Raw genomic sequence first — 16,104 nt, 5'->3', positions numbered from 1 at the left:
AAGTTAGCCCCCTTAGCTTAGCTGGCCACAGTTATAAATACTGCATGGAAACGGAGTAACGTTAACGTGTAAACGTTATGTCGAGGTCATACAATACTACAGTCGACATAAGGTTAACGTTACCCTGTTTCCACCAAGTGTTTAAATAGCAGCAATCTTGTTGAAAATGTAACATTACTAAAATGCTCCGAGCATAGCCTCTCTGTCTCTCTCTGTCTCTCTCCATCTACTGCTACCTCTCTCTCTCTCTCTCGCTCTCTCTCTCTCTACCGCTACCTCTCTCTCTCTCTCTCTCGCTACCTCTCTCTCTCTCTCTCTATCTACCGCTACCTCTCTCTCTCTCTCTCGCTCTCTCTCTCTCTCTCTATCGCTACCTCTCTCTCTCTCTCTCTATCTACCGATACCTCTCTCTCTCTCTCGCTTGCTCTCGTTATCTTTAAATAAAAACTGTTACTAACTGTTCAGTTTGTGAGGTACATGCAACACAGATTACAGTGTTTACATCTGTCTGCTTGAGAAAATACCATGTTCTGCATTTGCAATAAAAATGATTGAAGTGAGATGAACAGTTATTTTTAAATGTGTGATCTAAAGATAAACAAAGGGTTTTAAAAGTGTTATATTTATCTTCTCTTATAGTACCAGACTCGAAGCTGAGGAGAATCAACCAGCAACAAAAGCTAAATTTGTTAAAAAAAAATATATATATATATATATTTTTTTTTTTTTTCTTTTTTGGTATCGAAATGGTATCGAAGTATCGATACTTTTCAAGGTATCGTATCGAAGTCGAAATTCCAGTATCGTGACAACACTACTCTCAAGTAGCCAAACGTTACACTATAAAAACTAACTGGTTAGTTGATTTAGCCATTCTCCCTTTCTCCGTGTGTGTGCAAGCGTTTGTGTTTGTAGTCATATGAGGAGGAGACCCAGGGCTTTCGAATGGCGTTGGAATTTCGAAAAACTACACTACCCATGTTAAGCCAGCTCCTGTCAATCAAATGACTTGTGGATTAACTTTTATTTATCTTATTTTTCGGGATTATCTACCACAAAACTGAACGTTATTGGCATAAATTAGAAAGCAGTACGTTTCTCTACCTTTCTGTGAATGTCGAGCAAAAAATGGCGTTGCAATCTGATGAAAAATGGCGGCGGAATCTACATAATAAAAAAGTAACTGTACTTACAGTAGATTTCATTCACGGTTCTTGCTGCACGCCTGGTGATACTAAATCCAGATTGAACTCTGCCATTGGAAAGAGGAGATTTGGCCCGATCCATAGATGTGGATATAATAAGGTCATTTATAGGCCTGATATTCTATAATCATATTTCAAATTGCATGTGTCCGGATGGCAGAATTCAGTACTGTATCTACAAAACCTTCTGTTTAATCATTTGCTTCGATTTTTTGTACACGTGATCTCAAGAAGGTGCTGAACGAGCTCAGTGGCAGTTTTTCATGTCTGGTCATTTTTAGCATAGTGATATTCACCGTCGGAAGAGGTTAAATTAATTATCATTTAGTTATTGCACTGCACTGGCAACCAAAAATAAACTCATAACTGCACTGGCACTGTTTGCAGATGTACCGTTATTAAAACATAATTTTATTTTTGGGGGGTTAAATCCAAAGGAAAAAATTATAAATCCGAAAAATCCGAAAACAGGACAATTTAAAACCGAGAATTCCGAAAACAGGAAAAGATAATCCAGCCGGGAGCAGACCTCTAATGAACTGCAGACACCATTTCCTCAACGGTTTCTTAAACTGCCCTTGAGTTGGACCTACTACAGTTGAAAATAGTTGAGGAAATAGCTTCTGCAGGTTCACTAAGAAGATAATCCCTTATTGATCCCTTTGGGGAAATCCGGGCATCATAGCAGCATGGGGGAGGGGGCGTACAGGTATGGGCAGGGTAATGGTTGAAAGAGATAAATATAAGCAATAAAATTTGATCTGAATATAAGAATATGAGAGAAATACCGGTAGACTGTGCAGAGCAACAAACGGTGCAGATGAGTCTGTAGGCCCTAGAGGTCTGCTCTCCGATGGCAACATGATGAAGTGATAAGTGCGTCTGCCTGCGAGTGCAACAGTCCTCACCTGGGTCTGCGCTGCTGTCTGTACGAGCGGTCCACGGCCCCGCCCCCGTTCCGGATGTCGTAGCCGTATATGGCGATGAGCTCGTCGCGGGACTTGGGCGCCTGCTCCTCCTCCCTGAAGCGGTCGTGGTCCCAGCGGCCCTCGTCCTTCCACAGCTTCCTGTTACGACCTTTCGGCCTGTGTGAGTGAGGAAGACATGTTTTAGTTCGGGGGCGAATAATCCACTGAATCAAATATTTAAAAATAAATAAATAAATGGCTGCATCGATGCTTCGAAACATATCATTGGTGACATCTGTGGGGGAAATAGGAGCTTGTCTCCTCCCTCTGTCCCCCCTCCCCTCTCCTGGGTATAAAGGAGCGCCCTCTCTGTGATTCTCTACCCAGTTTATGGTGTTCCCCCTCCCCTCTCCTGGGTATAAAGGAGCGCCCTCTCTGTGATTCTCTACCCAGTTTATGGTGTTCCCCCTCCCCTCTCCTGGGTATAAAGGAGCCCCCTCTCTGTGATTCGGTCTCTTACTTCCGGGTCTCCTAGCTAGTCACTTGGATGAGAGCCATTCAGCCAATTCTCTGACTATTTTGTATTGATACTTTCATCCGAGTTAATAAATTGTATTAACCGAGGGGCGGCTACGTGGTGCAGTGGGCAAGGCGCTCACCACAAATACTGGAGACTGGGCTCGAACAGGTACGCCTCCCTGTTCGAGCCCAGCGCTCCACATTGCTTTCAGTTTAGCTGGTCGTCCGCACTAATACATTGGCAGTATTAGGGGGAGGGAAACTGATGGGTGGGAATCGGGCGTTGTGGACAGCGACTCCTACAGGTCGGTTGGTGCGCCTGCGCAGTAGAATCAGGAAGCGACAGGGGCGGGGCCCCTCCAAAGCCCAGACCCCAACGCTGAAAGATCGAGCCGCGCAGGTGGAAAGATGCGACGGCTGCTACCTCGAGTATCGGAGGGGACTCGTGTTATGTATGACTTAGTCCACATTGCAGCCGGCTTGTGGGACGCATGAAACAGCGTTCAAAGACAGGGGAGGGTCGAATTGGATGATACGAAAAATTGGGATGGGAGAAAAAAGTGGATCAAAAAAAATGTATTAACCAGATCCATTAGACTGAGTAAGTTATTACATGTTTCACACGCGTCTAATCTGATGGAAATACAAAAGGAAGACTGAGAATCCTTTCATTCAGACGCCCCAAGACTTCAGTGGGCATTCACGGCAAAACGGGCACTTTTATTTCATTAGGCTATATATTTATGTTCTTCTTATGAATCGGAAAGAGTCCTTTCTCAGCACAATCCATGCTGTTCCATACTAGCTCTGGATAGTTAGCCACCTAGCTCACCTAGGTCTAGTGTGGTTGACATGCATGCAGTCTCTCATGGCTCAGTGTTGAGGTAAGATTATCTGCTAATTTAATTACATATTTTCATAGTTACTCAAACTCAAAAGTTCCGTTATAATTGCATTGTGCACAGCGCAAGTACTCACCAGAGGGGCAAGAGGTGGATTGATTACTTTACCTCTACCTAAGTAACATTTTATGAAAAGGGCGGTATTTTAATAGTATCCTGAAACGGTCTTCCTAGCGATGTTCGGAACATCAAAGGAAAGGCTCGTTTTTAAAATAAATCTTAAACACTATTATTTACACTCAAAATACAATTTTTGTCTTCAGCACAGCTTGAATACATGCACACCCTGATAAATTGTTTTATTTTGTTCTAACTGCATTTTATCTCTTGTTTTTTCATCCCGTTTTATATTTATTTTTATTCTATGATACATGTTTTTTCTCTATTCTATGATTCATTTTCTTTGTGATATATGCTTTTCTTATGTTCCATCGGTGTATGTTATCTTGTGTAAGAATGTAGTTGGACCCCAGGAAGACTAGCTGCCGCTTAGGCGTCAGCTAATGGGGATCCGTTTAAATAAACAAATAAAACAAACCAATGCAAAGTCAATGGGGTCAAGCTCCCGTCTACACAAGCTGCCTCGTTGAAATCTACTCCGCACAAAGTAGGATTTCAGTCAGCTTGTGCAGACAGGAGCGCGACCTCGTTCACTCTGCATCAGAGGACGTCCACGTCGAGTACATTTTAAACTATGTACTAATGTGGCAACCAATAGGGCTAGGGTTACTCATTGAGGGAGTTAGTGACATCACAGGTCCTTGGAAAAACAGGGCCTTTACAGGGAACTATGTCGCGTTTCTTTCTTTCACCCATCCATCCATCCATCCATCCATCCATCCTACCTCTCCTCTTCTTGGGTCTGTCCTCGGACATCGTGTTCGAAGAACAGTCCCTTCCTGGGGATGTAGGCAGGGTTCTTCCGGTCCTCGTCATCGTCTAGCTTCTGACCAGGCATTCCTCCAGACTTGGTCTCGAGGTCATCTGTAGACTCCTGTGTTGATTATGGGATGGAGGATGGGGTAATGTTAGTGGTGCATACATCTGTTAACACGCATTTCCCCTCCATTTAACCCCTTTTGTCTGAACCTGGTTCTCATCTACTTACTGTATCACTATGTGGCAATGGAAAACTATATTTCCTTCTTATTTTCGTACTAAGAAATCCACTGTTTTCCCTTTGTCGAAAATGTACCTACTCTGTAGTGACACAAGGTGGTGTGTTAAAGTCTAAATGTTAAAATGAGACATGTTATAATATAATGTTAAAATGAGACATGTTGTGCGTCTTTTCTGCATCTTATTAGGACTTGTTTGAATAGGTGGACATATTATAGAAAATGGTATGATGTGCATTGGTTCTGCCGATTTGTCTAATTTGACTAATCGATTAGTCCGACTGATTTGTCGATAAAACCAACTAATGGATTAGGCCGTTAGTGGATTAAGGATCCATTCATCACAGTACACACTCAACTTCAATCCCTCATTCTCCCAGACTCCATCCATGCCTTCCTCTGATGCCTCCATCATTACCTGTCCATCTCCACTCTGCCTCTCCCCTGATAGGTTTCTTTTCTCATCTGTCTTGCCCTCCTGCTTGCTCCCTCTCTTCTTCTCCTCCCCGCCCTGCTGCTGCTCATGCTGCTGCTGCTCCTCCTCCTCCTCCTCCTCCTCCTCCTCCTCCTGCTGCTGCTGCTGCTCCTCCTCCTCCTCCTGCTGCTGCTCCTCCTCCACCTCCTCCTCCCCCTGCGTGGGGCCGTCGGCAGCGGAGGGTTTAGACTCTGTAGCTGCAGCGGGAGCCTCTTCGTCGCTGTAGTGCTCTGCCTCCTCTTCCTCCTCTCCTCCCTGGAGGAAATGACAAGTAACATTTTATCAATACTTTGTTTTCTCAGATATTTCGATGAACGGATAACTAATTCACTTCCATATTTAGAAACACTAAAACTACGATGTTGGGAAAACAATTACTGGTTGACCTTAACCTCTTATCATTTTGGGACCAGTACCGACCCCGTCGGGCTTAAGAGGTTAAGCCTGACTGGTCCGGTACCGGTCCCAAGATGACATCACATCATAAATCAATCTCTCCAGACTGTATGACATTTTTACCCCAAATGTATCCAAGAGTAAAGACCCTAACCATGTCACAAGAGCAGTCATATTGTATATTTTCAGCAATATGTTTGTTTACCAATAGGTTAAAGTGTTATTAGTGGGATTTTAGTTCATGGAATGTCTAAAATAATTTAGCGAATATCCGCCATTTTGAATTAGCTGCGAGTCGCCAGTTGTAGTCATATGAGTCATCGAATCCAGAGCTCTCAATGAGCGTTGACATTTAGAAAAACTACCTTTCGCAGCCGATTCCAGCTTCCTGCAAGCAAATTACTTCTGTATGAATTTTTTTTTCTTATTATTTCTATGGATTCTCCATCACAAAACTGAACATTATTGGCATAGATTGGAGCGCAGTTAGTAGGCCTGCCACGATAACACATTTTGCTGGGCGATTAATTGCCACCGAAAATATCGCGATAAGCGATATTATTGCGACCGGTTAGATAATTTTTTTTTTGAGAAATTTCCCAAAACTTTTATTTTGAAGCCCACCGCTCCGTCTTTTCCGGTGTTTTAGACTTTTATTTTGAAGCCCACCGACCGGACCGGAAGTATTGTTGTAATTATCAGGTACTTTTTTAGTCCCTGCTCTGTCGTGGTTCCAAGCGAGTGAGATGCATGCATCTTATTGGTAGAAGTGGTACCAGAAAAGTCACGTGAAACACTGCAGACCACTGATTGGTCAGAATAGAGACGCGTCGCTCGTTGGATAGTCTGAGGGAGTCTGAACCAAAACAGAACGCCGCATAGGATTTCATAATCATTATGTTTGCAGCAGGCACAAGTGCAATAAACAAAGGATACAGTCACTGTGTATTCTGCCTCATTTATTGATTAAACAAAACCGACATCAACACAATTTGCCACCGAGCGGAGAGTTTAGTCTCGCAAAAAGATCGCTGACTTGTTAAGGCTTGTTGTTAGGTTAGGTGCTAATGTTGTGCTAGCGTTTTAGCATGGCTATCGTACATAGCGTGATCAATATAACTCGCTATTGATTGTTTGTATGAGTAACGTTAATGCTAGTAGAATAGACACAATGAGGGGTAACGTTAGCCCCACGGAGCAGCCGTACTGTATTGTACCCATTCTGCAATCTGTTAAATAAAGTTTTCATTCATTAATTCATCCTGTGCTGTGCTCTGTAGTAAAGCCAGCGGCCCGCCTCCCAACACGGACAGTGACTGAGAAGGGGCACTGGTTCCGCCTCAAACAAACGCGCAAATACAGTAGCAATTAATCGCGCCCGTCAAAATCATTGCATTCATTTTAATTATCGCGGCAATTAATCGATTTATTGCTTATCGCGGCAGGCCTAGCAGTTAGTGTGTCTACCCTCTGTGAACATTTAGCAACAATCCCTGCTGCAATCCGATCCAAAATGACGGCGCCATATCCATTATAAGAATGGAACTGTACAATACAGTCGATTTCATTCAAGGTTCTTCCTGCACGCATGGAGATACTAAGGCATAAGAGAAAATATTGTTTGTTTCCTGTTGGTTGTCAGTTAACCCTTTATCTGCCAGGGATTATTCTGATCTTAATCCACTGTCTGCCAGTACTGTAAGTCTATGGAGATGTTCCCCTTCTTTGCAGGGCTATAACTTTTTAAATTGTATTGCTAAATTGACATTACTATGGCCCATTCAACGTCAAGTATATCGTTTAGGACAGGGGTGGCCAACCAGTCAGAGACTAAGAGCCACAAAAATTACTGTGGTACCACAAAGAGCCACACCATATACCAGCGTTTCTCAACCTTTTTTTTCAGTCACGGCACCCTTCATGTGTTTATAGGTCTCACCCTCTGGCCTCTGAAGTTGCTAATGTCTTTTTTATTTGGGCCTCACAGGGTTAAAAGTACCCTGTGAGACCCACGGTTGCAAAATTACAAAATCACTTTTAGCCATTTAAAAAAATAATGTTTATTTAAAAAATGTTAAAGGGGAACTATTTTACTATTTCTTTCACTATTTGGGCACTTTTACACAATTCCTGCAAGTCTATGGAACACCTAGGTTTTTTTCAAATGGTGAGGTAAGTACCACGTCCTTCCTTCCTCTAGATTTAACGTACGGTTTGTATTTCTAATCAAGTACTCAAAAACCGCATTTTTCGATCTCAAGATCTTAAGTCGTTTTGAGGCTGGGCTCCAACCACTGTGTGGCCTGGTGCCAACTGCCACATCAACTGCCACATTATTATGCAGCTGAGAAATCTCTGACATCACAGATATGCAAATCTTCAGATGACTCAGTTCAGTGAGGGTGAATATTGTGAGAGGAGACATAGATCCTATTAATATAAATCCACATAGCTAAGAAACAATGGTAAACACTGAAAAAGGCCATTTATAAGATAGTTCCCATTTAAGCACATGTATAGTCAATTGGTCCTGTTGTTCAGCCTCACAATGCTATTTGATAGTAAATGTGTTTATATGTCCCACCCTCTGGCCTCTGAAGTTGCTAATGTCTTTTTAATTTGGGCCTCACAGGGTTAACCTCTTAAGCCCGAGATATACAGTAAAAGTGTATATTTTCAGCATTACGTTTGTTTACCAATTATTTTAACTGTTATTAGTGAAATATAAGATTATAGAAATCTCAGGGCATTGAGTCGGAAACCGGCACATATTGACAGGAGGAAGTGGCACATCCAAAAGTGAGTGTAGTCTTTTGAAGGAAGAGACTCAGGGCTTTCAAATTTTGAAAAACGACCCTACCCAGCTCATACCAGCCCCTGTCAATCATCTGACTTCTGGATTAACTTTTTTATTTCTCTTATTTTTTGGGATTATCTCCCACAAACCTGAACGTTATTGCCATAAAACAGAACGCAGTTAGTTTCTCTACCTTTCTGTGAACGTCTTGCAAAAAACTGTGTTGCAATATGATGAAAATGGTGGAGAAATTCCCTAGATTCAGATACCAAGAACATGCAAATGGACCATTTAAAAAAGAAATTAAATGTTTATTCTACGTCCTTGTGGAATGAGTGACATAAAAAAAAAAGAAAAGTAAAAAAAGAAAATTATAATATATATATATATATTTTTTTTTATGGATGGAAGAGCCGCACATTGACGGGCAAAGAGCCGCATGCGGCTCGCGAGCCGCGGGTTGGCCACCCCTGGTTTAGGATGTAGCAACGTTCTACTTTTTCATTCACATATTCATACTAAAATACGGTCTAAAGTATAAATATGTTTTTATCGTTTTCTGCAGCATTCTGCAGAATGTGAGTTATAGCTATAAATACATATATTACATCATCAAATGTAGTTTGATACCGATTGACGTCAGATAAAAAATTTCAATTGTACAAGGTCCTAAACGTCATGCCTCATCATCTGCTGGTGACCGGAGGGGGGGGGGGGGGGGGGTTTATAAGTCCGTGGCCGACGTTAAATCATTCATGTAGTATGGGCGATACAGATCACAGCAGTTTATATGGATCATAATATTCAAACACGCTGAAACTTACCGCAGCTTCCTCTGACCGTTGGGTGGTCAGCGTGGAGCAGAAAGTTCGCGATTATGGGATGTTGATATATGCGATCCATTTCCAAGTTGTATAATAGTATATACGTCCAAATCATGTTGTTTATCAAGTTATTGGCAACGGATCGCTATCCAGTGTATCAAGCTCGAGTCCCGGGAGCAATAGCGAGTGGCCGGACGAAATATGTTTGAGCACCACTTCCTGCCGCGTCACTTCCGGTTTGGGCGATTAACCGATCGGCCACCAGATGGCGGTCTTGAACCGTTGGAGAGTTGAGAGGAGATCAACAGCAAGTCTTAAGTCTCCGTGGGTAAAATATGATTGACATGACAGATTTTTTAAATATTGATCTCAAAGACGCCTTACGGCGGCATTGGCAGATTACGCATGGCGGAGAATGACGTGGTAACACGCCATTGGCGAATAAAGGGTTAAGGCCATGGGTAGGTAGGGAATATATATATATTTTTTTTTATTCTTTCCCACATTTTAATTAAATAAAGAAATTCTATAGATAGGGAATTTCTTTAAAATGTTCACAACAACATGGATGCATGTACTCTGCCAGCATGTTTAATATCCATAATACTAAAGGTTCGACTAAGATTTGTATGAAACTTTATTGTAAAAAAAAAATAAAAAAATTTGTCACACCTAAATCGGCAGGGTCGGTCGGCAACCAGAAACAAACAATTTTTTCTTTTAGGCCTAAATCCAAATTGAACTCTGCCATTGGAAAGACAAGATTTGGCCTGATCCATAGATCAAGTTTCAAGTTTCTTTAATAGTTGTCATACAGAAGTACAGAATACTTTTATACAAAATGCTTCTTACTGTTGCGCTCCAGAGACTGTGCAAGACAAGATAAGTATGAAATAAAATAACATAGTAAAATTAGAAGTAAAAAAATGAGGTCACAGTGTTCAGTTTAGACATATGTACAAGATGTGCGAGTTGGCTATGATAGTAATTTATAGGCCTGCTATTCTATATTCTATAATAATATTTCAAATGGCATGTTCAGTACTGTATCTACAAAACCTTCTGTTTAATCATCTTCCCTTTATTCATTTGCTTAGATTTTTTTTTTTACACATGATCTCAAGAAGATGCTGAACGAGCTCAGTGGCAGTTTTTCATGTCTGGTCATTTTTAGCATGGTGTTATGCAAAGAAATTATTATTTATATTCTCCTTTGTTTCATCAATATTTACTCAAGCCTAGTAACAGACAATATTTCTGACACTGGGAATACATTCCATGAGATCCATAGATGTCCCTAGATAACAAGAACATGCAAATGGACCTTGTAGAAGTGGAGCAATCTTCCATTTACTTAGGTTTGGCGGATTTTCAGAAAATATGGCTAGGGCTTAACAGGTTTTTTTTTTTATCCACTTTTTCTCCCATTTTCTATATTTTCTCCCATCCCAATTTCGTATCATCCAATTCAACCCTCCCCTGTCACGAACGCTGTTTCTTGCCTCCCACAAGCCGGCTGCAATGTGGACTAAGTCATACATAGCACAAGTCCCCTCCGGTACTTGAGGTAACAGCAGTCGCATCTTTTCACCTGCGCAGCTCGATCTCTCAGTGGCGAGGAGTAACGCGTGGGAGGCTCACGCTGCCCCCGACACTTCCTGATTCTACTGCGCAGGCGCACCAACCGACCTGTAGGAGTCGCTGTCCACAACGCCCGATCCCCACCCATCAGTTTCCCACCCCCTAATACGGCAATTGTGTATTAGTACGGACGACCAGCTAAACTGAAAGCAATGTGGAGCGCTGGGCTCGAACAGACAAGCCCAGCGTCTCCGTCATTCGTGGCGAGCGCCTTGCCCACTACGCCACGTAGCCGCCCGGGCTTAACAGGTTAAAAGGGGCACTTCACCAAAAAAACAATGCTGATGCATATAATCTCAGACACATCCACAAACAGTTTTGGTTTATTGAGTGTAAATATGGCCACTAGTGATGTCATGATGGACATTGAATCCCTGTGGTAAGATAAACACTGTAACATACATTATGCATGCGCTACAGAATAAAACCTTTGAAACAAACCCCAAAGTGTCCTCATATGCAGATAAAGGGGTTTGTAAAGGCTGAGACTGGAGCAAATGTACCAATTATTGAGATCAGTCTGACCCTGATACTATTCCTATAAATCCACAGACTTCAGAGAAAACAGGGAGAGGGATAGAGTGTGCAGACGAGAGGAGTCAGAGAAAAACAAAAAGCAGAGCGAGGTAGAAGATGACATGTTTACCTCTGAATGGGAGCCATTTTCTTCAGGATCTGCACTCTCGTAGTCAGACAGCACAGCTGCACAGGGAGAGGGGAAAGACAGCAAGATAAACATTAGTTCATTCCACTATTTATTAAAAGAAAACAGGGTTTTTATGGCTCAAATTCAGTTAGGGTGGTACCTTACAGTTGTAACACCATTTGTGCATGAGTAGTAGTAGACCAATAGTAGAGGAATCAACAGTGATGCTTGTCTGGGCTCATATATCAACGGACAGACCAATAGTAGAGGGAATCAACAGTGATGCTTGTCTGGGCTCATATATCAACGGACAGACCAATAGTAGAGGGAATCAACAGTGATGTTTGTCTGGGTTCATATATCAACGGACAGACCAATAGTAGAGGGAATCAACAGTGATGCTTGTCTGGGTTCATACATCAACGGACAGACCAATAGTAGAGGAATCAACAATATTGTTTGTCTGGGTTCATATATCAACGGACAGACCAATAGTAGAGGAATCAACAGTGATGCTTGTCTGGGTTCATACATCAACGGACAGACCAATAGTAGAGGAATCAACAGTGATGCTTGTCTGGGTTCATACATCAACGGACAGACCAATAGTAGAGGAATCAACAGTGATGCTTGTCTGGGTTCATACATCAACGGACAGACCAATAGTAGAGGAATCAACAGTGATGCTTGTCTGGGTTCATACATCAACGGACAGACCAATAGTAGAGGAATCAACAGTGATGCTTGTCTGGGTTCATACATCAAAAGAAAATAAAGAAAACTCACCTTCTCCCACTCCGTCTTCACTCTCCTAAAAAACAGAGGGAAGAAAGAACATATTAATCATTACTACTAGAGGTGAGACTTCTAAAACATGTTAACCATGACGGACTACTAGAGGTGTCGTGAGACTTCTAAACATGTTAATCATTACTACTAGAGCTGGGACATCTAAACATGTTAACCATGACTACTAGATGTGAGACTTCTAAACATGTTAATCATTGCTACTTAGGGCTGACATTCGATTATTTTTTTTGGAATTCGAAGCTTCAAGGCCGAGATTCGATTTTAATTCGAAGCTTCGAAATTAAAAAATTTTTTTTTTTTTTTTTTTTTTTTTTTATATATGTTGTGGGACTTAGACTAACTAAACACTTTGCTTCCATGAAATATTGTAAGCAGTCATTTGAGGCTTTATAAAAGCAGCACAATGAACACAAATATGTCAGTGCCGAGTCCGACCTCATCTTAAATAACAAACAGCTTGTTGTAATTAACAAAGAGAGGCAGAGTTGATTTTGCAAAAAAATAAAAATCATATATATATAATTATATTTCTTTTCATAATCGATTTTTATTTTCATTTTCATATTCGAATCCCATGCCCATCGAACGAAGCTTCAAAGCTTCGAAGTATTTAAGACAGCCCTATTGCTACTAGAGGTGAGACTTCTAAACATGTTAACCATGACTACTAGAGGTGGGACTTGTAAACAACATGTTAACCAAGGTCAAGCGAGTGCATTGTGAATGCGGTCACTATTGCAGATTTGCACTTATTCCCCTTTTCAGGGGAGTGGCCACTTCTTTTTGACACAGACTGCAGGCTGAGGGGGACAGTATGCAGGCTGAGGGGGACAGTATGCAGGCTGAGGGGGACAGTATGCATGACGTGGTTGCAGTGGCAGGTGTCTCAACCACACCACCTCATCTGACCACCGTGGAAATAACAGTGCTGTTCTACTAAACAGAGCACTAACACTGCCAGGCAGAGTTAGAGATAAAATTCACTGTACAGACTTTGGTAAACTTTGGGAAGCTGACACTACATTTCTGGGGCAAGTGGACATTTACAGAAGATCACTCCGGCTGACTGTGTGTGTTGTTGACAAGAGGATTTTTGGGTGATGGTCTGGAAGTCTTGTGTAAAAAGCTGCTACAGGAACCATCATGGGAGAAACCTGCCTCTACTGTTCTTGTTCTCCATCACTTCCTCGGTTTTTGTACATTATGCAGTTGCAGCGATTTCCCAATGCAAACCGGTGTAGGATGGTGACTGGCGTCTTGCAGCAAGCGTCTTAACTTCCCAAGCCTTCTAGTTCACTGGGTAGAACACGGCACTAACACTGCCATAGTTAGGGGTTTGATTTATCGCTGGGGCCATGCTGAAAACAAGAAGTCACCAAATGGCATTTCTGATAATTAAGCCACCTGCAATGCAGACGGATCATGATTACAATGTGTAATCGCCTCGGGTAGTGTAATATGGCTAAGCCGTGACGGTCTTCTACATTATGGCCCAATGCAATGAAAATATAGAGGAATACATCCATGACCAGATCCATGTGTATATCAAGGCTAAGATGCCATTAACTAGCAGCACAAGCTCTGTGTGAGACTGCATGTGTATGTTAATGTTTATCACTGACCCAGACTACACTTGTTCGACACCTAAGTTAGAAGCAGAGATCAAACACAACTCCGAAACAAAGTATAGGTGTCTTAAGTGTTGGCTGGCGTGGCAAGAAGTCAACAACATTGGTTTTATAGAAGTGACCCATGACTACAGTCCCAGAGACACACTTAACCCTTTATCGTGCCTACAGTCCCAGAGACACACTTAACCCTTTATCGTGCCTACAGTCCCAGAGACACACTTAACCCTTTATCGTGCCTACAGTCCCAGAGACACACTTAACCCTTTATCGTGCCTACAGTCCCAGACACACTTAACCCTTTATCGTGCCTACAGTCCCAGAGACACACTTAACCCTTTATCGTGCCTACAGTCCCAGAGACACACTTAACCCTTTATCGTGCCTACAGTCCCAGAGACACACTTAACCCTTTATCGTGCCTACAGTCCCAGAGACACACTTAACCCTTTATCGTGCCTACAGTCCCAGAGACACACTTAACCCTTTATCGTGCCTACAGTCCCAGACACACTTAACCCTTTATCGTGCCTACAGTCCCAGACACACTTAACCCTTTATCGTGCCTACAGTCCCAGACACTCTTAACCCTTTATCATGCCTACAGTCCCAGAGACACACTTAACCCTGTATCGTGCCTACAGTCCCAGACAGACACACACTTAACCCTTTATCGTGCCTACAGTCCCAGAGACACACTTAACCCTGTATCGTGCCTACAGTCCCAGAGACACTTAACCCTTTATCGTGCCTACAGTCCCAGACACACTTAACCCTTTATCGTGCCTACAGTCCCAGACACACTTAACCCTTTATCGTGCCTAGTCCCAGACACACTTAACCCTTTATCGTGCCTACAGTCCCAGACACACTTAACCCTTTATCGTGCCTACTGCCTAGTCCCAGAGACACTTGTCTTAACCCTTTATCGTGCCTACAGTCCCAGACACACTTAACCCTTTATCGTGCCTACAGTCCCAGACACACTTAAACATTTATCGTGCCTACAGTCCCAGACACACAGCCCTTTGGCTGAGCTGCCTCCTCGGTGCTTACCCGGTGCCGGTTAGTGGGGGTGATTTATGGACGTGGCAAACTCACATGATGGGGATTGAGCGTGGCCTAGTTAGTTAGCTAGCTGCTAACCGCTACACAACGACCACATTGGGTGGACGACTCTGACTCTCATCACCCCGTCGTGCGGGGGGGGGAACATGGCACACGACTACGCAATGGGCCGGTTATTAGGCGCGAAGCAACGGCGAAACAACCCGCAAAGTTGTTCCGTAGAAAAGCGCGAACGCAGAGGCGTTAGCGGCTAAAGCTAACTCAGTAGCCAAACTGACACTCACACACTCGGACTGCGCGTCGTTCTTAGGCACCACCCGCACGACCGGGGTAGCCTCCGCCGGTTCGGGTTCCCGCACTCGGTTCTTGGTCCCCGGGGAGCCGGACCTCCTCCCGGTCTCCGACCCAGAACCGGACTCGTCGTCCTCCTCGCTGTCCTGAGACGCGCGCCTCCTCCGCCGCCGCCGGTCCGCCATCTTAGGAATTGGAATGTTTGGCTGTCGATGTGCGATTCGTGAACGAATCGTTTCAAATGAACGGTTATTTGTATTATTTTTCCTCTTGCTGCATGAAGGGCAACGTCGGAGAAGAGTGCGCTCGCTGCAGTAGGCTACTGTATATTTGTAGATCTGGTATGTCATAAATGTCTAGATGACACAGTACTGTCTATCTGTATGTCATGAGCTGTACTGTACCCATTCTGCAATCTGTTAATAAAGTTTTCAATCAATCAATGTATGTCATATAATGTTATGATGAATTGAAAATGGGGGGCCCTGATGTAAACAAGACGAAAGTCTTTCTCTGGTCTGCATCCCCTTAACAATTGTGTGTTGATTGATTGATTGATTGAAAACTTTATTAACAGATTGCAGAATGGGTACAATACAGTACAGCTCAATACACACAATTGTTAAGGGGATGCAGACCAGAGAAAGACTTTCGTCTTGTTTACATCAGGGTCCCCCATTTTCAATTCATCAGGACATATATGACATACATGACATACAGATAGTCAGTACTGCTACATCTATACATTTATGACATACCAGATTTGCAAATACAGTATACTGTTTGTGATACAGAAGGAGTCAAGAAAAGGGAGTATATACATTTGACGTAGAAACTGTACATTGGAGGAGGTTGGGTGGGGGGGGTTGGGTACGT

At 42.8% G+C, this 16,104-nt stretch overlaps 1 protein-coding gene across 1 annotated transcript in view; it reads right to left on the bottom strand.

Annotated features, from left to right (window-relative positions):
• Nucleotides 1–15,413, bottom strand: part of casc3 (casc3 exon junction complex subunit) — a gene marked incomplete at its 5' end in the record, with an annotated part of 52,273 nt that extends 36,860 nt beyond the window's left edge. Inside the window, 6 exons of the mRNA XM_084328815.1 lie at nt 2,114–2,290; nt 4,380–4,528; nt 5,071–5,382; nt 11,432–11,487; nt 12,218–12,242; nt 15,222–15,413. Coding sequence (XP_084184941.1) covers nt 2,114–2,290; nt 4,380–4,528; nt 5,071–5,382; nt 11,432–11,487; nt 12,218–12,242; nt 15,222–15,413 — 911 coding nt within the window. The remainder of the gene's footprint in view (nt 1–2,113; nt 2,291–4,379; nt 4,529–5,070; nt 5,383–11,431; nt 11,488–12,217; nt 12,243–15,221) is intronic.
• Nucleotides 15,414–16,104: the final 691 nt, after the last annotated feature.

Source organism: Notolepis coatsorum (assembly GCF_963971535.1).
Source record: "Notolepis coatsorum genome assembly, chromosome: 14".
In the NCBI taxonomy this organism is placed as follows: domain Eukaryota; kingdom Metazoa; phylum Chordata; class Actinopteri; order Aulopiformes; family Paralepididae; genus Notolepis; species Notolepis coatsorum.
This window is presented reverse-complemented; position numbering and strand designations above follow the sequence as displayed.